Here is a 26,785-nt window from a genome sequence, read left to right as displayed (position 1 = left end):
ATATCATTCTGGGAACCAAAATGTGGGTCATTCAACAGCTTATTCAGAACATTTAGTGTATTGGTATTCATATTTTTGCATATGTCAATTAAAAAAAAAAAAAAAAAGTTTAGTCCTACTATGTGACACAAGCGAATTTGAAAAGTACAGCAACTGAAGAAACACATTTATGTAGCAAGAGTTATTTTTATTATTATACAGTACTGCTGCAAAATAGATATTTTACATGTTAACCTGCACAATGGAATCAAGGAGTCCTGATTTTTGTAAAATTTTACAAACATTATAAAATGTCATGTCCCACATTTTGCAGTCCATTGTGCATTTGTCTCAAGGACAAGAAAGAAGAATAATCAGTTGATTAAATTAACGTGCAGAATTAAATGCAGCATAATAACAGAATAAGCTCATAACAAGTATATATTAACAGCCTATTGTAAAAATCTGTGGAGCATGATGTGCATTTAAACAGTCACTGACTACATTGACATGCATAAGAATATTCCTACAATATTCTGTCATTTTCTGATTATGTGTCAAGTATACATTAACCAGATTTCCATTTGGTAATCATTCAGTATCATTGTATACACACAAACTGTCATGAAACCACAATCCCATTCCATAATTGACACTGAACCTCCACTGTGCTCCTTTCTAAGAGATATTTTTGAGCTATAATTGTGAAATACTGAATGATTACAGATTGCAGGTTTTCTCAGGTTTTGTTTAGAACTTCACTAACATCTCCACAGCATTACTTCCTGTGCCGTACAGCTGTGAAGTCTTGAAGAGAGGAAAAAAAAATGTTGTGCTAAAGACTGGAGGAGGAACACAAAAATGAAAGAGATGATCTGGTGTGTGTGTAAGAGAGAGAGGCAGCTGCAGGCCCACTGGGAGTTGGACAGAGTCACTAGATTTCAGCTTGCCAAGAAACAGAAACAACCGGATCTTATGAGGCAGTTGTGTGCAAGCTCTCTGCATTTCTCACACAAAAACAAGCGGGTGTTCAGTGTCTATTTAGTTTCTAACTCCAGGAATAAACTCCTCCATAGAGCAGCAAACAGAGATGTATTCATCTGCCTTAATAGGGAATGCACAGAGTGGGAGCACACTCAGACACAAACACACACACACACACACACACTTGCAGGCCTGTCTTTACAATTCATGAGCGTGCCACATGAGATTGAGGTTGCATGGAGGTGAAGCCAAACCAAACAGAGATTACACAGAACGAGACCTTTTTTGGAAACCCAGGGGAAAAGTGACCTTTTAAGTAGCACCTAGCAAAAGTGATTCATCCCTAAAAAAAGTCAAAAGTTGATGCAGAAAATATGTCAAAACACTGTGGAAGTAAAACATGATACAGGAAGCATTGTTATGGATTATATAGACTTGATTTTTGGCCAAAAGTTAAAATGCCTTGATGTTTTGTTTCTTGCAAACACGCAGCTTTTCACTTCACAAGACATTTATTGAAGGTTTTTTTTTTTTTTTTATCAGCTGTTTGGACTCTTATTCTGACGGCACCCATTCACTGCAGAGGATTCATTACTGAACAAGTGATGTTATGCTTAATTTCTCCAAATCGTCAACTGTTTGGTTAGCCACATTTTTTAAATACTTTAAGTTCAACAGAAGAAAGAAAAACAAAACTTTCAAAAGTATGTTATTTTCTTCACAATAACGGCAAAAACATGCATTTAAAACAGATTTTCCATAGAACTAAAATTTCCAATTCATGCCAACATTATGGCTAGGCAAGCATGTGACTAAGAACACTTGTTACAGCCCAACAGCATCTGTTACACATGGATCATCATTTATTAAAAAAAAAAATATTAATAAAAAAATAATGTAACATTTTAGATTTGATTTCATCATTTTATTTCAGTTGTCTCAGTACTTCAGCAGCCTCTGATGGACACAGCAAATAACAATTTCACAAGTTTTGCTTGATTGAGCATTATTGTTCATCATTTGTGCTAAAGAGGTGGGTCTCCATCTATAAAGGGAGGGTCTATTACATATTGGGGCCTGGGGGTGTGGCCTACTACTACATAACAAAAGTTCTTGTTTCCTACAATCAGGTGTTTCTTCCAGCTCTCTATTTTCAAGTCCTAAAATCTGAAACGTGTTCTCCAGATAGAAGCTTGTTTTATGAAGAGCTTTAAAACATTAATTTAGGGAACAAAATGTGAGAGAAAAATCAAGCAGAACCTCTGGAGAAGGTGTGCAGTCACAGGCACTTGTAGAGGATGCTAGAGTAAAACAGGGCAGGAGAGAGAGAGCAGAGCAAATCCAAGAAATCATTTCAATATCTTTGCTGTGATATTTAATCATAAAATAGGCCGAGTATAAATAAGAAAAGCAAAAAACAAAAATGAACTAATACAAACTTCACAGATTTCATATATCAGTTGAAATCCATCTGTTTTGTTTTTTTTTTTGTGCAGAAATGCTGGTAATCAGATCAACAATGTGACAAAGCATCAGTTAAACATTCCATGTTCAGACTAAATGGTGCTTTATCAGAAAAAAACACCTGTTAATTAATAATTAATCTCCTATTTTGACTGTTGCAGTGCAAACGTTCACCTAAAAAGACAAACATGGAATGGCAATGTGTTTAGTTGCAAATACTGAACTAACATCAAAGTGCTGCACTGCAAAACACAAAATTTGTCCATAGAGTAAAAGAAATCAAGTTGTGCAATGCAAATCCTGTAGTGTGTCCGTGAAAATAATTCCGAAAACATATTCCCGTTTTTGAGACGCTAACGTAATGAAACTGTAAATATTTCGCCCAGGCCAATTCAATCGCACTTATTAACAAAACATTCTTGTGTATCACAATTACTATTCATGATCACAAATTGATTAATCACTAAATATGATTATTTTTTTAGTTATTGTTAAACCAAAGAGTTCGGAAAAGTGCAAATTAATTTTTTAAGACATTCCTCCAAAAGATATGACATTCAACATCACACACCCTGACACTCAGTGTGTAAGACTGTCCTGGGGTTAAAGGTCAAGGGTGGAATGTGCTCCTACACAGTATACCAATTGGTTAGAGAGAGAGAGAGAGAGAGAGAGAGAGAACGTGAGCAAGAATGTGAGTTTATCACCCCCTTTACACTTTCCCATGATAATTTAAGGGGTGCTCGCTGACACAAATAAATGAAGTGAAAGAAATAATAAAAACGGGAAGAAAGCAACAAAACGTCTGTGAAATTCCACAGGCTGTCAAAGAGTATTGATTTTTTTCTGATGCTAAAGCTTTGTGTGTATACTATAGTAAAGAACAATGTTCTTTATGAGCAGATGCCACTGATTGCAAAGCCTGGATCCCGAGTGAGGTGAGATCTTCATCACGGCGCACATACCATCCTTCTCTCGGCTAAAGAGCTGGGATATTTTATGGCGCTGGGCCCCTCCAAGCACTCTGCTGCCCCTCTGTGGCAAGTGTCAGTCCTGTATGCACACAGATGCACTGTTACTAGCTGTTGCTGCCTCTGCTGGTGAGTTTGAGAGACTTCATTTGATGCTGGAGAGAGTCTTTCTCCATCTGGGCTTCCGCTAGCGCCATCTTGGCTTTGGAGAGCTCCAGTTTCAAGCATTCATTCTCCTCCATGAGCAGCTTTATGGACGGAAAAGACCATTAGCTTGGAGCACAAACTGTTTATTGTTTATCAGCCTAGATACTTTGCATGACACGTCTTTTTTTTTTATAATTGTACTTTTACCGTGAAGAACACTTATAAATATTAGTCATCTTTTCTTTGTATTAGCTTTTTGCACCAACAACTTCATAAAAATGGTTTTGTTATGACCATTTTCTACACTCTTTCTTCGGGCCTCACAAAAAAAAAAAAAAAATATTTTGTGCTACTGTGCCTTTAAGACTTATGTAAACATTCTCTTTATTGGCTGAACAAGATTTTAAAGTTGGATAAAAATGTTTAGGCAACTTCTTAGAAATAAACTCTCATTAGTCATATTTTACTAACATTGCATTTTTTTTCAAAAGAATATGCAGAGCAGTAGGTGCTACACCTTTCCACGGTTATCATTAGTTATTCCTTTAAATAAAATAAAATAAAATTAAATTTATGCATTTAGCAGACGCTTTTATCCAAAGAGACTTACAGTGCATTCAGGCTATAAATTTTTATCATGTGATCCCGGGGAATCGAACTTTAAGTAATTTAATTTAATTTTAACAGCATCTATCTTCATTATTACATCACCGTGACTGGGTAAGACACCAACAAGGCACTGCATGATTTTTTCTAGGTTTCTGTCATCAGAAATCAACATTTTTCAGAACAAACTGAAATGTTCACATAAAGCTGCAATGTTACAGTTTTATGTGGACGTACCCTGTGATGCATTACATCATGCAAAACTCTTCAACTATTTACATATCGCAAGTTCTTCCTTGTGTACCTGTTCTTTACTTGAGGGGGTGGGGCTTGTGGGTGACAGAGGTGCAGTCTGAGTGGCTTTCGGCTCACTGGCCACACCCACAGGAACTTCAGGGACAGAACTGAGCCTGCTGTCATTCACAGGCCCCGCGTTTTGAAGCTTTGAGTCTGCAACACGCTCAGCTGTCCGAGGGGAGAGAGGTGGAGGGAAGAGTTTAGTACATGCATTCCTGATGTTTAATCCTATTTCAAAATAATTCAAAACAGAGGCAAACTTCAAAGTAAAAGAGAGAGTACATGCATGTGTCAGACAGATTTAAAGAAGGGGGAAATGATGCTATAAGGAAAGATTATAGTTCAGGAGAGAAGGAGTTAGCAGGAAGAGAAAAACAGGAAATAAGGGACATGAATAACCTCCTCCGATGCTGAATGAGCCGTCATCTTGCCGATGAATAAGAAGATTATGAATATGCAAAGTGATGGGTGTGGCCTCAGGCTCTGATGCGTTGTCACGAGGACCATCATCCTGATTTAAACACATACATTAGTTCAAACATGCTGGTTCGTGTTTAAAAAGTGAGCTAACTTGCTATCTACTGTGGCTTTTCATCGAAGGCAGTGAATTCTGGGATTGCAAATCCCTATGTTTTGGAACCTGTGTACAATCACACATAGTTTGAAGTGAATTTAATTATGTACCAAAATATTAGGTCGGGTGATTAAAAAAAAAATTATAATGTTACTACATACAACAGTTACGTAAATAATCCAGCACCAGAAGCTAAAACTGTCACATGAAATCATGTCAAAAAAACATTAGCGAGACCTACACCCAAAAAACACTCATGTTTTAAATGTGATTCATTGGCCAAAAAAAATGATAATAAAAAAAAATCATCCAATAAATCTGATAAAATCTGATATAGTGACAGCATTGATAACTTGTATCTAAATGTACCTTCAGATTGACGTGTGTATCTTTAATGGTGATCTCCATGGGGAGAACCTGGGAGGCGGAGTCATCCTCCAGGAACAGGGCGAGGTTTCGCAGTGATGTCATGAGGAAGTCAGCACTGAAGTCCTGTAGGCGGCACTGCAGGAAGCCATTCTGTTCGGCCAGAGGAGAGTGAACCGCAGCTCCCGGGCCGCTTTCCAGCCTCACCTGCACCTCTGGATTTAACACTGCGCTGGGCTCCGACCCTAACCCAGAGCCTGTGAGAGAGAAAAATGAGAAACTAAGTAAAATGCTAATATTATCTCCCATAACTGACTTCAGAAAACGTGTCAACAATGTTCTGTAGGTTTAAAGGTTCTTAGTTTTGATCTATGAAATGCTTCGTTCACACTGACAGGAGGGTTCTTCAAGTGAGGTAGACTGTAAGTACGGTTTCTGAGCACATGACCAAGCCAAGTCATGTTTACAAGTATTAAACTCTGAATTGTAAGTGATACACAAGCTGCTAATATCATAATTCCCAGCTCAAAGTTACAAACTCAACAGGTGCACTGGAAATTTTAGGTATCACTGATTATTCGCGTACCATTAAACCTTTTTCAACTACAGTCTCTGTTGCTCTCATTGATAACGAATCATTCCATATCACTGCAGATCACTGTCAGTGTGAACGCCTCTTAATATTTCAGCATAGATGCCATTATACAAAATACACACGATATTGAAGATCCACATTATGAAAACACCATCAACTTAGATCTACGAGGACACATTAATGTGTACACGCTCATGCGGGAAACCAATGGATCACTAATGAGTGGAAATCATTAAAGGCCAGCTGCACGGGCAACCAGACGGCAAAGCAGGACACAGGAGACAGCCACCGGTCTAAAAATAGACAAATCCAAAACACTTAAACGCTGCACTTAAATTATGCATTGAATCCAAAATGTCAGCGCAACAATGCCTGCAGTATTGAATGGAAATCTCATTGAAATTCGTTGAAATTTCCTACAGCAGAGGGCAGAAAGGAGACATCAAATGATTTGGGAGCTGTGCAGTTCAGCGGTCCCAGAGGGTCTCGTAGCAGAGGAGTATCAACTATTCTTCTCTGGCTGCCCTACATGCACTTCCTTTCGAGAAGCGTCAGCTCTGAAACTGAGACTTGCATTAACATCCTCATCTCCTCTGCCCAGAATAGAGGAAAAAAACACCTAACGCAGAAGCTCATTCAGCAGAACTGTTAAATAAGAGATATAACAGAGAGTTAAGAAACGGGGAGACAGAACAGGCAACTAAGATGGGTCCTTATGAAAAAAAAGTGCAGTGACTTTACAGTGGTACGATGATTTTAGCAGATGGTACTGAAAATCACATTTATATCCTGTGGTATCTGTAGTATTCACTATGGTACATGTCCAAAAATATGGTATTATCATGGTATATGTCGGGAAAATCATAGTACCTGGTCCTTTTGTAAATCCTAAGATCACAAAATAAACAATATGGAGCAGGTGAGAGAAAAATACAGAGAAACAGACTGAAAAACAGAGGCTAATGGAATCGGTCAAGAGAAACTGAGCAGAGAAAAGCCTAAAGATTAATTCTCGGAGAGCGAAGTGGCAGCGCTCTGAAACAACCCAGATAGATGAGAGTCTGTGTGTGTGTTTATGTGTGTACAAAGTCTCCTGAACCAGCAGTTTTGCTCCTGCGTAACCCAGTGGTCTGTGACAGTGGAGAAACGACAACACAATACCAAAGCAGCTATAGGAGAGAGAGGAGGAGCAAAGCGATGAGCTGGGACCAGCGAATTAGAAAAATGCTGCATTACAATTCCCACAACTCAGACAACTACAGACAGTACTCAACAGTACTCACTCACCAACTTACTAAATGTTTTAGCTGTGGTGCTTTAAATGGGTTCATTTAGAAGCACAACTTTTCAGAGAGGATTGTAGCGCATTGAAACTAAAGCATGTTGTTCTTTAGCACAGACACTCACATAAACGCTTTCCGAGAAGCCGCTTCTCTTTACCATCTCTTTAAAACATTGCTATTAAAAGCACTATAACTAAATTTTACATATTAGAAGATAAACATCTAAATGAAGCACTGTTACTATTAGCCATCAATGCACTGGTTGTGTAACAAATCCAGCACTCTCAACAATAAGTAGGACAATTATTGTTGGACTGAATCGAATGAGTAAATACTAATAATGTTCGCATTACTAAAAATAATCAGTAAGGCTCATTTCTGTGAGGAATTTGATCGTTTCTAAGATAGATAGTAGATACTTCAGCTGTCAGGCTATTAGCATCTTTCTTTATTGATGAACAAAATCTGCATTCTACATTAAGGCTTCGCTAAAACTGTTCACTTGACCAAAACACGGACTAGTCGTTTATAAAAATATATCAGTATGCAACAGTTCAAAAGTTTGAGGTCAGTCTTTTTAGTTTTTTTACAAATTTAAGTAATTAATACTTTTCCACAAAAATATAAAAAGCAGCACAACATTGATAATAATCCAAAAATGTTTCTTGAGCACTAAATCATCACATTAGACAGATTTCTGAATGATCATGTGACACTAAAGACTGGAGTAATGATGCTGAAAATTAGCCATTACAGGAATAATTGTAAAATTTATACTACAACAAAAGAAAAAAAGAAAGCAGAAATTTAAAATTGTAATAATATTTTTCAATATGACTATTTTTTACTATATTTTCGAACAAATACTGTAAATGCAGATTAGGTGAGCATAAAGAGACTTGTTTAAAAAAAAACAAAAAAACATACAGAACCCAAACTTTTGAATAGTATATTGTTCAAATTAAACACAAAAATTGCTTAAGGAGTGATGACACAACACACACACGTGCAAACTCATGGACAGCATGTCCACTCACAAACATGCGCACAAACACACACTATGCAAAGATACGAAGATACACACTTAAAGTACCTTCACCACTGTGAGGGACTGATGCTGTAGACACTAAACCTGAAGAAACGCAAACAGCAATTATTGATCAGGTGTAACAGCAACACACACACACACACAAACACAGCTGTCAATCATTCTTACCCAGGCTGCGGTTGCTAAGATACTGCCGCGAACTGACGTTGCCGAGCTGGTTGGGTCGGACCCGTCCCACCGCCAGAGCGACTGCCGTATCATCCCCCTTCAGATCCAGAGAACAGCAGACCGAGTGAATCTTCAAAACCAGCACCGACACCTGCAGATGCACGTTATATAGATATTTTATACATAGATGCATCACACTGTTTTCATTCAGGAGAACAGAAACAGTTCCCTTTCATCAACCAAGTTGAGCATGATGGAAAAAAGAGGACTGAGAGAAGAAAGAGAAAGAGTTTATTACAAGGTCTTTCGTGGGTTCGTCTATGCTCTGTGAGGCAGCGCTGATGGCGTCAGGTGACTGGGTCTCATCTGCCTCCTGAGCGAGAGTCACATTAGTCCCTTCTGAGGAAATCTGTTCATTTGGATCCTCCTTGTAACCAGAGATTGATATGTCATCTGTAAAAAAAAAAACATACTTGCATATTATTTAGTAAGAACGAGAGGACGTAGCATATCCAGAGCCATATTCAGTAACATAGAAAACATGTTAAAATAAATTATAGTTTTCTCAGAACATTTGGGGCTGAAGTTTAGCCAGTGTTAAATGGTAAATCTGATTTAATTTCTGGTTATCAAGAAATATTGCTCCATCGATGGAACAAAAATAGCGCAAAAAAAAAGATGTCACAATACTGCCCCTTGTTGGCAAAAAAAACAAAACATAATAAGCTCTCCCATAAAGAATACACACAAGTAGAACATGGTGTTCAAGAGTGCATGTACCTCTCTCCAGCAGACTGTAGCGGTCACAGTCCTCTAGTAAGTAACCGTCTATGGACAAATCATCCAGAGACTGTAGTGAAGGGCTTTTCTTCATGTTCTTAAAGGACACTGATAAACTCGACTGCGACTTGCCCTGGATCAAACGACCACTGCAGAGTACATGCACAAAAAGTAGAAAACAGTATGAGAGTGGATCAGCATGTCAGTACTAACATAAAAAACACCAAAGGTGATAGAACAAGATCAACACAGTCGGCAAGCTCTGTGCACGTCCACAGTCCTACACACAACACCACGAGGGACAAGCTAGTGTGAAATGATCACAATCACGATACCAGTTTTCTCCACAAACATTCACGTTTACACAGATGGGCACAGAGTCCTAAAGAGGGTGTCTTACATGTTGGACATGGAATATAAGGAGGTAGACCTGCTGTGCGTGGAAGTTAAGAGGTCAGAGACCACTGATAAACTGCCTTTCCTTCAGAAGAGAGAAATTGAAAAACATACACACACCCAGAGGTCACATTCAGATCAAGGAAGCACTTGTGCATTGGGTTTTACTCCCAAATACACACCCAAACACACACCCAAATACACACACACACACTCAAAACATTCAGTGTAATTATTCCTGCATTAATCATATCTACATTCAGCTCTAAATTAAAGCTATAAAATTCACAATCCCGTTATTATCTTTTTTTTACTGCTTAGATTGGCCAATGCACTCCTACATTCAAAACGCGGCGTGTGAAATGTTATAAATGCAAACTTTAATGAAGGTTTGGTCACCAATCCAATGCTCCATGCAACATTATGTCATCAAATTGTGTATTCTAAGGTGGGCCGCAAAGGTATATGGCAGCATTTGGGACAGGGCCGTGCAGCTCGACTTCCATTATCAATTTCCAAAAACAAAGCAGGAAAGATTGGACAGCTGTGTTCTAAATACACTAAAATAGTAATACCTGGACATGGACTGAGGTAGCCTGCCTCCCAGACTCTTCTCGTTCCATTCCCTGGAGGAGTTGTCAGACATGGAATCTACTACCATGGTTCCACCTTGTGAGGTTTCACTATGCTGCCCTTTGGCTTCCGTTCTGCTGCCCTCCCAATTGGGAGAACCTTCTCTCAAGTCCTTCTTTTCCTCAGATGGCATCCTTCCACCAGACACCATGCTACTCCTCTCATCCACAGACGCCTTTCTCTGAGCGGGAGATGGAGAACCAGGGAGAGCAGATGCATTGACGGCATGTGTCCCTGCACAAAGGAGCTGATCCACTTTTCGAGTACCCTCTCCGGCAGCCGAGGGTCTCTCGTGCCCATCGCTCTCCTCACTCCCGGCTTCAAGAGTGGCCCTGCTCTCTGAAGGGGATACGTCTGAGTCCAGGGGACTGCTGTTCGAATCTGGTTGGGGAATGGGCTTTAGGAGAAGCGCCACTTCTGCACTTTTCATGAGCACGCCCACGCAGGCACTGAAGGGTTGCGTGGGACCCTGCCACTTGGAGCCGTACTGCTCCAGATCTTGCTGTAAAGTGCGCTGCAGAGATTTCACAGCATTTTGCAGTCTGAGCAGGAACACATACTGCCCATGGCTCACCTGAGCACTCAGGTGCTTCTGAATGTGCACTATCAGCTGCAAGTCTACTTCGCTGGATGAGGACGAGGAAGCAAGAGAAAGAGACGAAGAGGAGTTGCTGAATAGGCCATCCAGAGAGTGTGGTTTGTGGAGGCCGTTGCTTGGCGTGTTGCTGGGAGATGCATCAGAGCTGTAGTACTCCTTCAGAAGCTTCTTCCTCTGTAGACGACTGGCTATCTCTGCGGACTCGCTGCGAGGCAACAGGCCTGACCCTACGCCTGCTCTGAGCCTCTCGTGGTGCTGAGTGTATCGGGCAGGGTGGCATACCCAAAGCGTCAGAGGGAAGGAGTCCACGCAAGGCGTCGGACGACCACGCCCACTGCGGGAGCCCTCATAGTCCACCCAGAACTGGGAGAAGCGCACAGCCCACAAGTCGGTGGCTGCTGGTGTTTTGAGGGCATTGGTGGAGAGAGATGGCGGAGCAAGGCCCCGGTACACATCATGAATGCATGTGTCCTGCTCATGAGCATGCCACAGGAAGACAGGATGAAGCACAGAGAAGGAGCTTTGAGAACGAGGAAAAGAGGCAGAGAGGGAGGTGAAGAAGGGTTGCTCCTGGAAGGCCTGTAAGAGGGCTTCCAGACTGGACCGGGTACATCCGGAAGGGTGACGTGTGTTAGTGGCTACCATCTCTGAGGTCTGTACTGACAATGAGCGGGGCTGGTCAGGCTGAGTCCTCTCCTGTTCTGCAGGGATCACCAGCTACAAACATGCAAAATACAGAATTTTCTATAAAACTATAAAGAAATGGTACATAGAATTTTATAACAAGGTTCCTCAAATCCAGCCCTGGAAGTCCATTGCTTTCTAGAGTTTAGCTTAAACCCTGATCAAACGCACTTGTAACTTTCAAACAATTCTTAAGACATTGATTAGAGATGAAGCTAAACTGTAGCAGTTTTTAAAGTGTATGTAAGCAATAATTACCTTCAGCATGAGTCCGTCCACTCTTATATCTACATGCTCGTCAGGTTTCTGCGAGTCATTGAGTTTGTACAGCTCCATGAATTGTTCTAAGCTCTGACGAAGGTCCAGCGCAAACAGATTGAGCCAAACCAGGCTGCGAGAGTCAAGCACCAGCTGTAGTGCGTTCAACTGCACGTACAAGTTGGGACAGGGGACTGCAGAAAGAGTTTAGTCATGTCAATTCACAGAATGCTCGAGTTGAACTGATATTAAGTGACTATTTTGATTCTGTCAGCATTTATGATGGATGCTGCCACTTCTGTCTTACTGGGATAGTCTTTGCCATCTGGGAAGTAGTACTCCGTGAATTCGGCATGGATAGCCGGCATCTCTTGGGGGAGGTAAAGGGTTTTCTTATTGCAAGATATCATGCTTTGAGGACTTGAGCGTGGCTGTTCTGCTGTGGACACCTTCAGTACAGCAAAAAAATCTACTTTTAAAGAGTCACTTAATAAAAATGGCATCATTTACTTCGTCAATGAAGACAACATTGATGCATCTTAAAGCAACACATTTGAATTTAAAATGAGTATAAATGGCGTTAAAGAGCTTTTTCAGAGGGAAAGATTATTAGTGCATGTGTATGCGTGTTCTTCCAGAACGAACCTGATAGATGTTGAAATCTGCCATCCGTAGCACAATTGAGCTGGACATGAGTTGGGTTTTTGGTGCAGATTGGGGCGAGAAGGACGTGCTGGTGGTGATCTTTCCTGTGGGAAACACATAAACTCAGACATCAGAAACACAGCGGACCATCCGCACAAACCGCAGCCATGTGTTGGCACCTCAAACGCACACCAGAGAGGTACCTGTCTCCAGACACCAGCAGCAGTTGGCCGTGGGGGAGAGCGGCCACAAGCCATCTGGGCCTGAGTCCAGCTCCCTAACCATAATCCCTCCACCCTGCGCCTCTAAGACAAGCGACTGATGGACTGGGGACACAGAACCCATTACGCAAAACCTCTCAAAGGTGTTAGCTGCTACCAGGACACACTTAATGGCCACGGCACAACACATTCGAATGATTTCAAATTAAAGCCAGGATCACAATATACTCGAATATTAGCCGTACTGTATCGCTGAGCTAAAAAAAAAAACGCTTTAGCTAAAGGCCCTTATACACAAACTCTGCTATACTCTCAGTGGTCACATCTATAAACAACAGCTGTCAATTAAATAACCCATGTCCAGATCACATTTCTCCCCAAACATATATTGTTGCATTACTGTAATACTGAAAATTAGTTTTAATAGTCATGAAAATAATGTCACAAGTTCTTATGATCCAGTCATATTCTTGATAGGTTGCATGAAATGTATCCATTTTCAGTTTGAAGTCACAATGTGATGAAAGAAGTCAATAAGGGTGTGTTAACAGGCAGGACATTCTCACCGTGCTGAGGGGAGCTCTGGCTCTGGCTCTGGCCACCGACTGCGGTTTTGAGCATTTCCACATTAGACTTAAACTCCTCCAGGAGAGAACGGGCCCAAGTCTCACGAGACTTTGTGGCCTCGCCGTAATGCATCCAGTGCATAGAGCTCTCACCTGAGAGAAAGACAGGAATTATGCTTTAATACTCTGAACATATTCCAGTTCAACAGGTTATTACAGGAAGAATCGAATGTGTTTGAGGAGTTTACCTGCTTTGTGGAAGGGATAATAGTCTACGCTGATAGAACTGAAGGACAACTGCATTGCACCACTATCTAATCGCTTATTTATTCCTATAGAGTGAAAAAGATGCATATTTCAGCACAACACCAAACTTCACATCACACTTTGATGTTAACAGTATTAAGTGTGAATATGTGGTACCTCTGTCCTTGGCATTGGTGTCGTCGCAGATATGCAGGTCGAGGTGTGTGATTTGGAGGTGGTGTGAGGTCTCACGGACATCATAGTCGTTAAAGAGCCGTGCCAAGGAAGCACTCTGATCTGCTGTGGCTGAAGACTGATGTGAGCGCACCTGTTGGGCTGAAGGAGGTGCCGTTGTTACCTAAAAACACCAACGGAGTTAAAATACACTGTACATAAATCTCCAATAACACACCAAACATTTGACACATCACCAGTGCAAAATCTGAACTAACATTTTCAACCAGTAGAGGGCACCAAAATATTATTTTGAGAACAGAAAGGAAACCTTAAAAAATAAAGAGGAAGTATGATTTCTAGTGAAGTGGTTGATTAGTGAAGGGGATGAGGGAGTAGCTTCAAACACACACCTGTGTTGTATCGGGAGCCATGCTCTTCCTCTGGGCGGCTGATTTTTCCATGGCTTCACTAAGAGACTTGGCGTACTGCACCATGGCCTTGAGCTGAGAGTCCGTCAACACCCACAGCAGGTCGTCCAGGATCAGAATCAGCTTTGATGCAATAACGTTACAGTCTTTCATCTGAAATACACATGGACATTCAGCCATGATGTACTGCAAATACTGTGGAATCTCACATTAGTTATCATAGTAATCATTAGTAATGTTTTCTCTCTAGTCTCTTTAGCTCACCAAGACGGTGATAAAGTGAAACATCATTGCAATTTTAAATAAACATTTTACATTTTAATACATTATAAAATGTAATTTATTGCTGTGAGGGCAAAGCTGAATTTTCAGCATCATTACTCCAGCATCAAGATCCTTCAGAAATCATTCTAATATCCTGACTTGGTGCTCAAGAAACATTTCTTATTATTATCAAATCTGAAAACAATTGTGTTGCTTAATATTTTTGTGGAAACAGTGATTCATTTTGTTTTCAGCATTCTTTGATGCATAGAAAGTTCAAAAGAACAGTATTAACAGTATTAAGTTAACATTTATTTAAAACAGATCTTTTGTAAATTGTCTTTACAGTCAATTTAATTAATTATAAAAAATAAAAAAAAAGACTGATCCCAAACTTTTGAACAATTGTGTTTATGCTGGATATATTACATTGTTGAATGTCTTAATTTTTGGTTTTTGGTTTAATGACACCAGCATTCTATCTTTCGTTTGTTCAGTTTTATTTGAATTCGGATTTTCAACACAGTTTAGAATCTTTAAAATTCCTCTTCCTTTTATATCATGATGTATATATATATATTTTTTTTTTTACATTTTTTTTGATTCCATGTTTATGAAGGACTTTAAAAAACATTTTCAATATGCTAACCAATGCATTTAATCTAATACTGCATAATTTGACCGTACTGAATGTAAAGAGTTTGCATTTATTTTTATGTGAGGCCTGGATGCAACCTAAACAAAACCCTTTAATCAGCTGCCAATATTCAGACTACCAACAGAGAAATGGATCCCGGCTGCCCACAGAGCTCAGAGCTGATCCACCGAAGATTGAGTGCTACACACACTGTCAAAAATACACAGAGATCTAAAAATTGACACCTTGGATCTAATTTTGAACATTAAGCCGTATGTTTCAGTTTGAGTGTGTAAAATGAATATGTGTGCCCGTACCCTCCTCTTTAAAGTGACTCTGATCTTTGATTGGTTGGTGATGAGTCTTATGGGGGCTCTGAGGACCTCATGTTCTGTGTTCTGGATGGCGTCCGCTTCAATCCTGATCATCTGCCAGCTCACTTCCTTAAATGTTAGTATCTACAACAAATCATAGTGTTACCATATAAACCCATACCTCATCCACTCCACAACACCATAGATATTTGTTGTCACCTCTCCACGTGTGGGTTCCAGGATGCGTGTGTATCGGAGGTCACCAGTGGCCCAGCTGGTGTTAACACTGTAGACCTGGAGCTGCGAGAGCTCAAAGGAGGCATTAAATGCTTTGGCGCTGATACGGATCACTATGGAGTTCACAGAGAGAGAGATGCCCTCCACAACCTTCTCTGCAAAACCATATTCACTGACAAAGAGAAATAAGATTACAAAATAAACATAATATCAGGTTTGTGAGCAAGTTTTACACTACAGCAAAGTTTGGCCAAAAAAAACAATATCAAGCTCTCACAAACAAAAAACAAATACAAAAATAAATAATCTTTTCCATGTCTTTTCAAGGCACAATTTATATACCTCTAGGTTTTCCATGACAGAAGGAAGCATGGAAACAGGAAGCGGCAGAAGAGAGATACAAAACACGACGGATACAAACCGGTCAACTGAAACTGACCTTTGACCCGAGGCTGTTGCAATGGGTGATGGGCCGTTGGGAGGGCGAGGCTCGTCACAGGTGCTCATCTCCATGACGACTTTATCCAAAGACTGAAAGACAGGATTTACAGTTGCAATAATTAACCTGCAGAAAATGTCTCTCTTTAAAGAAAATGTTATCCCTTTAATCGATTAAGTGCCTCAAACAAACAACAAAGTGCCTCAAATAAACAACAAAGAAGTGCCTCAAAGAAGTGCCTTAAACAACAAAAAAAAAAACTCTAAAAACAAAACACAATAAAAACAAAACTAAATGGCAAAACAAAACAACAAAAACATGACAACACAAAAAAAAAACAGCTAAACAAAACAACAAAATCAAAATATTGATTTTATTTAAATCAATTAAATATATTATTTAATTTTGTTGTGTTTTGTTTTATCTTTGTTAAGTTAAAACAAAACACAACAAAATTAAATAATATTTAAAAATAAAATATATATATATATATATATATTTTTTGTTTTTATAAAGTGTTATTACCAGAGTAATTGGATGGGTCTTCAGCTTGGTCCATGGGATCTAGTGCACACATGCACACAAAGGAAATATATTTACAGTACATGCAACATTGTCCTTTATAATTAAAGTACACAGTCTGTTTGCAGTAACTCTGCTAAGATATGATTTGTGTATTCATGTCTGAGCTGGTGTGTGTTAATAATATTGCTGCAATCTTCTAAAGACATCTTTTGTGATTGGCTATATTGTTTTCCTTCAATTGTTATGTATGTGAGGATCAAATTTTGAAGAACACCTTCAGAAATATAGTGAAATGTAGAAAAATCGGCTTGTGAGGATATTTGAAGTGGTCCATATAATTTGCAAAGCTCATAAATGATGTTCTAAATGGATGTGTGTGTGTGTGTGTGTGTGTGTAAGTGAGAGACACAGAGAGAGAGAGAGAGAGAGAGAGAGAGAGAGCACTTTTCCAGTATGCATCAGGAAGCATTCAGAAGCACCTAGAGCAAGGCCTGAGGGAGAACTGTACATTCTTCTTAAAAGGAGTCAGACGGAGACATGGATATTATGAATATTCAGTCATGAAGTTCATCATACAGTAGACACCATCTTTTATCTCTGTCACTCATTATCCAGGCATGAGCTTCATTTAACCAGTCAGATTGCTGCACAAGGGCCACACTGACCCTCAGAACAGCTGAGGCTATCATATTTTATCAATACACACAATGACATCCATTGAGGTTTCATTAAACAACTACGTGGCTGGGCATGTCTAGACAAGAATGGAGGAAAAGCCAATAATGGTTGTGGAAAACTGCACCAGATTAACAGATAATTGATGCCAGAATGAAGGATAGGAAGGTCTACTGTGGCCAGAAAAAGGAAGAGAGACAGTTACAGCTCAAGTAGGAGTAGAAAGTAAAACTACAAGAACATCCTGTCTTGGTTTAGTTCTATCGAACAAAACAACTGGACAAGGAAACTGTGGTTCTTGTTCTTGGAACTGAAGTCATCTCTAACGTCAGGTTTTATTACTACAATGCTCCCTGGAACTGTCGACTCATTGTAATGTCTTTATGAACAGCGTGTTGTCGTCCGTTTAAGATTACAGAGCTCAGACACTGTCATTCTCACCACAAACTAACTGTCTGGTTTCGTAATATTATCAAATGTGGCGCAAAAGTGTGCACTGCAGTGGTGATGATAACATTTGATGAAGAAAGCCAGAGTAAAAAGAAAATTGTTTATTATTGCTTCTACTACTACTACTATTATTGCTAATACCAACAACAATAATAATTACAATAATTATATAAATAATTAAATTATTATTATTATAGTTATACAATTGTAGTTATTATTATAGTTGTTATTATTATTATAGTTATTATTCAAATTAAGGCTGTTGTAAAGAAATATATATTTTAAATATAATTTAAAAAATTGTCAAAAAAAAAAAAATTAAACCATTTTAAATGTTACAAATTTTCCTAAACAACATTATCATGTACTTTATGACGATTGTTTATTTTGATTGATTTGATTACATGTAACATTATAACATTTTTATTATTTATTAAGAATTCGTTTTTTCGAGGTTAGAAGTGAGCATTACATGACGACAATATTGTCCTATACAATAAAACTTCTAATAACGGTCCAATAACCAATATGGTACCAATATATCATGCTTCTCTACTAACTTCCATCTCTGCGGAAGACAACATAGGAGGGATATTATGTGAATTTGAATGCAGTTCACGAGTACAAGTCAAGAGGGCTGAACTCAATTATCTTCCCTGCTGATTCTATAATAGTGGTGTCAGAGGGACTCCTAGTGATGATGTCATCTCTTACCCGGATGGTGGCCTTATTGCAGCAGACTTTATTAATGGCGAGCCAGGTGGGCAGATCCAACATGTTCTGTAAAACCTCCTCATCCAGCTCCAGGTTGGTAAGCTGGCCCTCCCCTTTCAGAGTGCTCAGATTAATCTTATCTGGGGAGAGGTTCTTAGCAAACCTGCAGTAAAGAGAGAGAGGGGGGGGGGGGGGAAATCAGGGAATAAAATCAGTATGATGAATGAAGAAACTGAGGGAGGCAAAAAACAAAATCGCATTGCAGTTTTCCATTATGGTTAAATGGCTCTTTCTCTTGACTGTAATTACAGCTTTACAAGCAACTAGACCAGTGAGCTGTGCTGTTTCCACACAACACTTGAGTTTATATGTTTGTGTGTTACATTTTTAATGTTGGTTGGTATTTTAATGCCATGTCAGCTTCCTTGGGTATTTTTATGGCAAGTAGCAAGCTGAAATACTATAAAAGTTGTTGATTGTTGGCACGGAGTAATATTTCCTAAGAGAGTTTAAACATCAGTTTCAGTGACCTGGTGAATCTAAGCAGAGCTCTGAGTGGCCGTGACCTTCTGTTTCTGAGCTAATTGATATTTCAGTTAATGTTTAAATGTGTTCCCACAAGTGCAATGCTCTCAGCACCGAGGTTTATAACAGAACTCATTTGCTATGATTTCCTTCAGCTGTTTTCGCTCGGCGAGCTAATGACACAAACAAGTCAGGGTGTGGAAAAATGGTCACTCAAAACCAACAATGAGGCCAAGGTCAACACTAGTCTGGACAAAAAAAAAGTTCTTGTGTGTCATGAATAGCTTGAAGATGTTGGATGGCCTGTTTATTTGACCTTCAGCTCGGATTAAACACACTAACACACACAGTTGCAGTTTAACAGCAGCGAACAGTTCTCTCTGACACAGATTAAACCAAAGGCTAGAAGAAGAATGATTGCTCCTTTGAGAGTCAACATTAACATTTTAATTAGGTCCCTGACTAGGTGTAATCTGCACCTGAGACACCCTTAGATGGCCGGTTAATGCTGTTTCACAATTATCTCACACTAACAGAATCAAATAAAGAGCTCTATATAAAGAACTACAAGTAGATTATTAAAGCCTAATTACCGTGTGGTTAAACACCAATAACCACTTCAACAAAGCTTCAAATACAGAGGTTTAAAAGTGCACCGAGGTAACCACTGGCCTGGAAAACTACAAACTACTGTACTTTGGCTCATGTAGGTAAAGTTTGAAGAGATGACAAAAGTACACAACGTCTGTGTTTCCAAAGACTGAGTGAGAATGAAAGGGTTTAAAGGTCGGAAACTGTGGCGCTCACTTTCCTGTGAGTTGCTTTTTATAGTCCTGCTTAAAGCAGTGGGTTGAAAAGAAAGAAAGAAAGAAAGAAATAGATATTAACATGATGTAATTAAACTTTTAATAAAATTGTTATATTATTGTTATATTATAAATAATTAAAAGTTTATCATAAATTAGAAATATATATATATATATATATATATATACAAATCATCAAATTCAATAGAAAAGTAATAAATAAAAAGATGAAATGTAATTAAACCTATAACTAAATTGTACTATAAATATAATGACATTATAGATAAATACCTATAAATAATTACATTAAATATAATAAAAATATAAAAATATTTTTAAAAAATATGTTAAATTAAATATTAGATTTTTTTTTATATGTGTATTTAAGTTGAAAATGTAAATTCACTATGATTTTTTTTTATTATTATTTATTATTTGTGCACTAAAAGATGTAGGTTGTGGAGGTTGCCAAAAATAATTTAATAAATAAGAAAAAAGAAAGAAAATGTTGAATGTTGACAAGGCAGACAAATTTCCTTTGAGTCTTTACAGAACTATGGTGTGAATTATTAAACCGCTGCTGTGCAACGGGCCCTGCGTGGGCTTGTTCATCACTCTGTGTGTGAAATAAAACCAAACACAAGACAGGAGTGTGATAACTTCCATAGACATGCCAGTTCAGAACAAAATGTGAATAGTCTGGCCTCCGCGTTCCGTAGCTGTGTTCTGTGAACAGTTAAATATTCATTCAGACACGGCCTATCTTCGTTCTCAGATATCAGATATCAGGTCAGTCCTCAGAAGGCTCCATCACTACAGTGAAGACATCGGACAGGTGCCAGCCAGGTGACATCAGGTGGGCTCAATTCAACTACACCCGAGTCATCCATTAGCAAATCTGAGGTAAACACATCTTTATTTCTAATGGCTTCTGATGGAAAATACTTGATTTTAAAGATAACGAATCAGTGTTGAAGAAAGTCAGGTACAAATTTCTACCACTGCATGATGTAAACTTCCATAATGTAATTCCTAGATGACAAGAATGCCATTGAAGGAATATAACCAACCTCCTACAAACTGAACAATGTTTTAACAGTCAACACATTCTGTGGCAGAGACACCAACAGTGTTGAACTGATATGAGGGTGGTGTCATACTTTCTGCAAATGTTACAATGATACACACATAAACAAACAGCCCACAAACACAAGAGCCACGTGAGAGTGTATTTAGTGTATATAGAGCCATCCTGAAATCTCCTGAGTGTTTACCACATCTCAGGCCAAGGTTTTAGACAAGCTCCAATCAATAGAGGAGTCAACAGAAAACGAGCTGAGGGACAGAACCTGAGTAAGGTCTTCAGGGCAATAACGTCGACAACAGCAAGGATAAAAAGCATAGAGGTTATAAAAGAGAATAGACGGTTACTAAACTTGGTGCTTTCCTTCTAACAGAAGAAATGATTAGGGGTGCATGATAAATATCGGCCGATAATTAATGCGCATCTCGTCAGATCTCGTCATTTAGATCTCGTCGTTTAGATAAATCATCGGATCGATGTCTTGAGGTGCGGTAACCGTAGTAGAAGTGGAATAATTGACTCCGGCCCGTTGAATTATTAGAAAAATATTATTTTATTTATATTATTTTTCTAATAATTCAACGGCCCATCATGAATTATTTCTTATTATAATTTTTTTTTAACCTTTTAACTGTCACCCGTCCGCTCTGCTGGACGCCTACATTTACTTCACTATATTACAATCAAATCTAATCTAATCTTGACAAACTATATATCGTTGCAAAGGACTAAGAATCCCAAATATATATTTTATCAATGTTTTTTGTAAAAAATTATGTAGGAAAAGTAATAGGTTAATTTATGACAAGAGTGCACCCTCAAAAATCTACATTATAACAGGAATTTTGACCTTTGTTAAAAAAACAAGATGACTTTGTTGCCTTTTTCTCTATCACATTTTAGAAATCATGAGAAATTATATATCAACTGAAAACTTAAAATCTCAAAATTCATCCTTTAAAACTCATTTTAAAATCAGACATTGCATTACCATGTAAATGGTACATCAATATCATGTTACAAAATGTTTTCGTTCATGAATAATACAAATTTAAGTTTGGACCGTGCACTACAAAGTCAATGTTCAAAATATGAGTGACAGTTAAGGGGTTAAATAGCTTTAAGTTTTTTTTTTGTGTATTTCTACTTAGCTTTTGTTTATTTCATTCCCATTTTAGCTTTAGTCATTTTAGTACTTTAATAAAACTTATTTTATATTGCCAAAGCAACTTTTGTGATTTTCGTGTACGATTTTAATTTCTTTTCATTTTAGTTTTCTTATATTCATATTACATTTGAGCTTTTTATCAGCTAACAAAAATAGAATTTAGAATATACGTTTTAGTTTATTCAATAGAAAGACGTTACAGGCCATCATTGCATGGTACAGGGTATTTATTGCATAGCAAACAAAACAGAATAAGGCTGACTAGTTTTCCAACAGTCGAGAAACCACCAACTCAGTGAATTTTGAAGTGTAGGCCTAAATTTGCATTTCCTTATTTCTAAGACCGTGAAGCTAAAACACCCAAGTCTAACTACCAAAGGGGTGAATCAAGGGGAAAGTCATTTTCTGACACCTTGAGTGCGTAGGTGAGATCAGCCAACTTCCTTTCGGCTAAAAAGCTAAAAAAAAATCCAATGAGGTGCTTTAAGTTTCACTTCAGTTCATACTACACTGACGTGAAAGTTCAGCCTCAATATGTGGAACAAACCCTGTGTCCTGGTTTGATTTGAGTCCCAAAGTAACAGCAGGAGGCTGCTATCAACATAATCTACCAAAAGCTCCTAAAGAGACATATCAATTATCTTGCAAAACAGCTGATCAATGCTAAAAGACAGTCACCATTAGTGACAGTTTCTGGAGAAGTACTGTGGAAAATGCACCTGGGGATGCACCTGTTCAATTGTGTCAGTCAGACCACTTCCTCTCTTTCTCTGTAGATATCGATTTTTTTGCACATTCTTCCACTTTAAACCAAGTGTGGTAAATAGGGATATGCCGGTATCCAATTTTAATGTTGCAATTAATTGCTGATGCTTTATCACGGTACTGAAATTTAGTTTCAGAAAAGGGGTCATAAAACAGTATGACAAGTTTAATAACTTTTTTCCTATAAGAAAAATAACTGAACATCAAAATAAAAAAGCAATACAGAAAATTATATAAAAATAACCGTTTCCATTTAGTGAAAATGAATGGTGACTGCAGCAATAATGATTTAAAGGAGTCATATGACGTTGCTAAAAAGAACTAAATGTTGCATATTTGGTGTAATGCAATGTGTTTATGTGATTTAAGGTTAAAAAAAAAAAAAATTCTACATAATGTACAGTATTGTTTCTCCTCTATGCCCCGCCTTTCTAAAACGCATCAATTTTTACAAAGCCTATCATTCTGAAAAGCGAGGTGTACACTGATTGGCCAGCTATCCAGCGCGTTGTGATTGGCTGAATACCTCAAGCGCGTGACAAAAATGTTACGCCCCTTACCACGAAGCCGGCCAAACCAATAAAAAACATTACAAACAAGGCATTTGTTGCATCCAGCATGTCCTTCTGCAATGACGCTGTCTGTGTCATTGATAAAATATATGAAAGCATCTTATATTGTTTGTTAATGTCGGCAGCCATTCCGCTTGTGGAAACAACAGTGCAACTTATATTTTCTTTCTTCTGTTAATTACAGAAACTGAGTTTTCTTTCAATTAAAATATGTGGCACCAGATTCCTTCTGTTGGTTATCTGCACCTGCTACATTAGCAATTGGAAAAAAACTATAATCGACAACTATTTTAGTCATTTTTTAAGACAAAAGTAAAAAGAAAATTGATTCCAGCTTGTTAAATGTGAATATGTTCTAGTGTCTTCTCTCCTCTGTGACAGTAAACTGAATATCTTTGAGTTGTGGACAAAACTAGACATTTGAGGACCATTCCTGGGCTTTTGGGGAAACACTAATCCACATTTTTCTGACATATTATAGACCAAACAACTAACTGATTAATTAAGAAAATATTCAACAGATTAATCGACTATGAAAATAATCCCAATGCAATAATCCATTAGGTACAAGTGCAAGTACAATTGGAACCCCTGGATATAAGTCTCCCTCTCTATCTCTCTTAAAAAAAATTGTTCTCTCGGTTTTTTCATTTAGTAAACTTTATAGATTTGAACCATATTATTCCTTCTTGAGTCTCTTTGACAAGAACTTAGATTAATTAATGAGTTGAATAGTGATTGTGTGACCTATATGAGGGAACAACCAGTGATACCCTTGGTAGTAATATCAAATGATAGCTTATAGCGATGTCATCAGGATTCACATACACCGGTAGGCAGTGGCCCACCTTGTGCTCACAATGTGGTCATCCAGATTTATAGTTTACCCACCTCTTTTTTTTACCACTACACCTCTGTGTGTGTGTGTGTATATATATATATATATATATATATATATATAAATAATGTAATATATTTATAACATAAAATATTTTTTCATCAAGCACTATAGTCAAAACAGTTTCACTGCTTTAATTTAAACCAAACTTTGCATAGCGCTAAGGTAGTGCACAATAACGGCTGGTTAAATTTCCCCTTACACTAACTGTGAATTGATATGTTGAGTCTCTAAAGTTTGGAATTGAAAAAAAGATGGCTGCATACTCTCTGAAATCCACTTTGTATCAGCCAACTGGAACGTTCCCATAATGTTTGATAAGCTATTACAATAAATATGATACTACTACAGACGGGAAAATCACTTTTTGTAGGTCAAAGTCTGGGTGAAAGTGCCTTTCAACACAACGTCATAAACAGTAAGTCAAGGTCCATAAAGTGCACTATCCATTTTTAGGAGCCCTTCTATTTTTCCAGAAAATGCAGAGTACGCATCCAACACCAATGTGAAGGGCACGGTCTACTGTAAAGTTATGACCCTTATGAGACACCATGCCACACCAGCTTTAAATTATCACGCTGACCGGTAGACATCTTGGACCTGTGCTACTGCATATCAAACAAGGATCACCATGGGACCACACTTCACCATTTTACCAAATGGCCTCTTTAGTCATTTTGAATGAATAGGTGTAGTATTTCATCTGGATGCGCTCCACTGAGGAAATAAATAATGCAGGTCGGTTGGTCTCAAGAACTGACACAACAACGGCACACAATAGTGAAACCATTTGGCACAATGTGCACTCAGCCGCAAAGGCAAAACCTTATTTTTGTTGAACTCAGGCCTTGTCCTTACAATCAACCAAGTCTTAATTCAAGTGACTCCTCAAACCTGCTCAAATGGAGGGTCCTCCTCCATCTACGAAAAATTCCAAACACAAATATAACAACCAAAGAGCGATATTGTTGGAATTGCTTTTAGAACAATTTTTAACAAAACCATTAACAACCAATCATAAACTATCCAAACTGGGCTTGAGCATTTAAAGCAGCAGACAACTAAACTACAGTGTGTGCTTTGAATAAACAGAAAGTCACCATGGATTTCTGTGGATGATAATAACTTTACAGTTACTGTATAATTTGTGGTCTGCCTTAAAAGTCCCACAGATTCCAACAGAACTGGAATGTTTGCCATTCATAAACTTCTACATATATCTTGCATATTTGTTTTGTGTATTAAAGGAGGTTCAATGTTTTTCAAAGCATCTTCTTTTGTGCTCCGACCTGATTATTCAGACCTCTTATCTCTTTTTACCATATTTAAATAAAATGTCTATATACTCATATATACACACACACACATATAAATATATGTTTGTGTGTTTGTGTGTGTGTATATATATATATATATATATATATATATATATATATATACACACACACACACACACACACACACACACACACACACACGGAATGTAGGCTGGGTTCTATGCATCGTTTGCTGATTGGATTCTGAGTTGGCGGATTAATGTGAGCTTGCAGGGGTGATGTTTAATGATTGGAGAAGTCTGGCATACGTCACCAGAGAGTAGTCTGATGTTTTCATCCAGGAAATCTGGTTATGACATTTTAATTTTAAAATTATGTCAACCAAAATGTTTTTAAATTAAATGCATGCATGGATGAATACTTTACAATAAAGTCTAAAACATGCATTTTTTTTCCAATCTATCAACATATTTCTCAAATTTAGACTCTTAACTCTTGCATTTATGTCCCATAATAGTACATATTTGTATACATTCTTGTTTTACATGGCATTCCACTACACTATTTCATGATTAACTGACCTTATATGTAAGCCAGTTACACCACAGGGCTAGAAATGGGGTTAGGCAATCATGCAATGTCATGAATCCACTTAGACCTTAGCAAGGATCTAACCGGTCAGAATGGGATGAGGAGTGGTTTTTAAAGCAGGGGGAATCTAAAAAAAGATTCCAAACCGTACAGCACGGTCTCCATCACACTGACCCACAATAAACAACATTAAGATGAGAACAGGCAGACTGGTTTGGCTGGAGACATGACACCCAAAGCGTGTTGTGACATCAATCCAGTGAAACAGCATTTAGTCTGGCAAGCTGTCAAACCCCAGTTATGACTCTTCAGCATGTGTCATCCAACACAGCCACATCAGCAGGACTCATCTCAGCCTTGAAAGCACGATTCGTGTTAATCAAGCATCGACATGTATGTTAAGCCTGTAGAAGTGTCAGTAAGGGATCAGCTCTGACCTGGAGAGATGTTTCAGGATCTGTTTCTTGATTAATCCAGCCATGGCCGGTTTCTCATCAATCAGTTATCCGAGGACAGGCGGTAGATTTTGGGAGCTGTACATTTTAGATTTTCTCCGGTCAACCGGAGCGTTTTCTTCGGAATAATGAAGTGTCGTAAAGGGCGAATATACGCAGAGGCGTCTGTCGCTACCGCTTCACCGTCGGGTCCATGTTGAATGCGCAATGACGCGTCGGTGGACAAATGCGCATGCGCAGAAGCACCTCATGAAAATGAGGCTCGCCCAAATCCG

At 38.3% G+C, this 26,785-nt stretch overlaps 1 protein-coding gene across 4 annotated transcripts; it reads right to left on the bottom strand.

The window, feature by feature from the left end:
* Positions 1–1,866: 1,866 nt before the first annotated feature.
* LOC127974646 (UHRF1-binding protein 1-like) lies at positions 1,867–26,725 on the bottom strand. 4 transcript variants are annotated; one of them, XM_052578078.1, is made up of 23 exons: positions 26,493–26,725; positions 18,370–18,532; positions 16,531–16,569; positions 16,006–16,097; positions 15,549–15,738; positions 15,333–15,473; positions 14,097–14,267; positions 13,687–13,867; positions 13,512–13,595; positions 13,264–13,416; positions 12,477–12,580; positions 12,139–12,280; positions 11,832–12,025; positions 10,234–11,606; positions 9,663–9,743; positions 9,263–9,411; positions 8,781–8,935; positions 8,483–8,633; positions 8,360–8,398; positions 5,392–5,645; positions 4,848–4,959; positions 4,456–4,616; positions 1,867–3,646 (listed from the first exon to the last, which is right to left on the bottom strand). In XM_052578078.1, exons 1-23 carry the CDS (start codon positions 26,534–26,536, stop codon positions 3,506–3,508), a joined length of 4,314 nt encoding a protein of 1,437 aa, XP_052434038.1. In that variant the 5' UTR covers positions 26,537–26,725; the 3' UTR covers positions 1,867–3,505. The 4 variants fall into 4 exon arrangements, with proteins under 4 accessions (XP_052434038.1, XP_052434047.1, XP_052434053.1 ...); XM_052578087.1 differs by lacking the exon at positions 8,360–8,398; XM_052578093.1 differs by lacking the exon at positions 9,663–9,743.
* Positions 26,726–26,785: the final 60 nt, after the last annotated feature.

Source organism: Carassius gibelio, chromosome A4 (assembly GCF_023724105.1).
Source record: "Carassius gibelio isolate Cgi1373 ecotype wild population from Czech Republic chromosome A4, carGib1.2-hapl.c, whole genome shotgun sequence".
Taxonomy (NCBI): Eukaryota; Metazoa; Chordata; class Actinopteri; order Cypriniformes; family Cyprinidae; genus Carassius; species Carassius gibelio.
Note: the sequence above shows the minus strand (reverse complement) of the source record. Positions and strands in the feature narration are given on the sequence as shown.

Coding starts and splice junctions, on each gene's coding strand:
- LOC127974646 (XM_052578078.1), bottom strand. CDS start 26,536: ATGGCTGGATTAATCAAGAAACAGATCCTGAAACATCTCTCCAG. Junction 16,098..16,530: donor AGACCCATCCAATTACTCTG/GTAATAACACTT, acceptor CCTGTCTTTCAG/TCTTTGGATAAAGTCGTCAT. Junction 8,936..9,262: donor CTACAGTCTGCTGGAGAGAG/GTACATGCACTC, acceptor TTTTTTTTACAG/ATGACATATCAATCTCTGGT.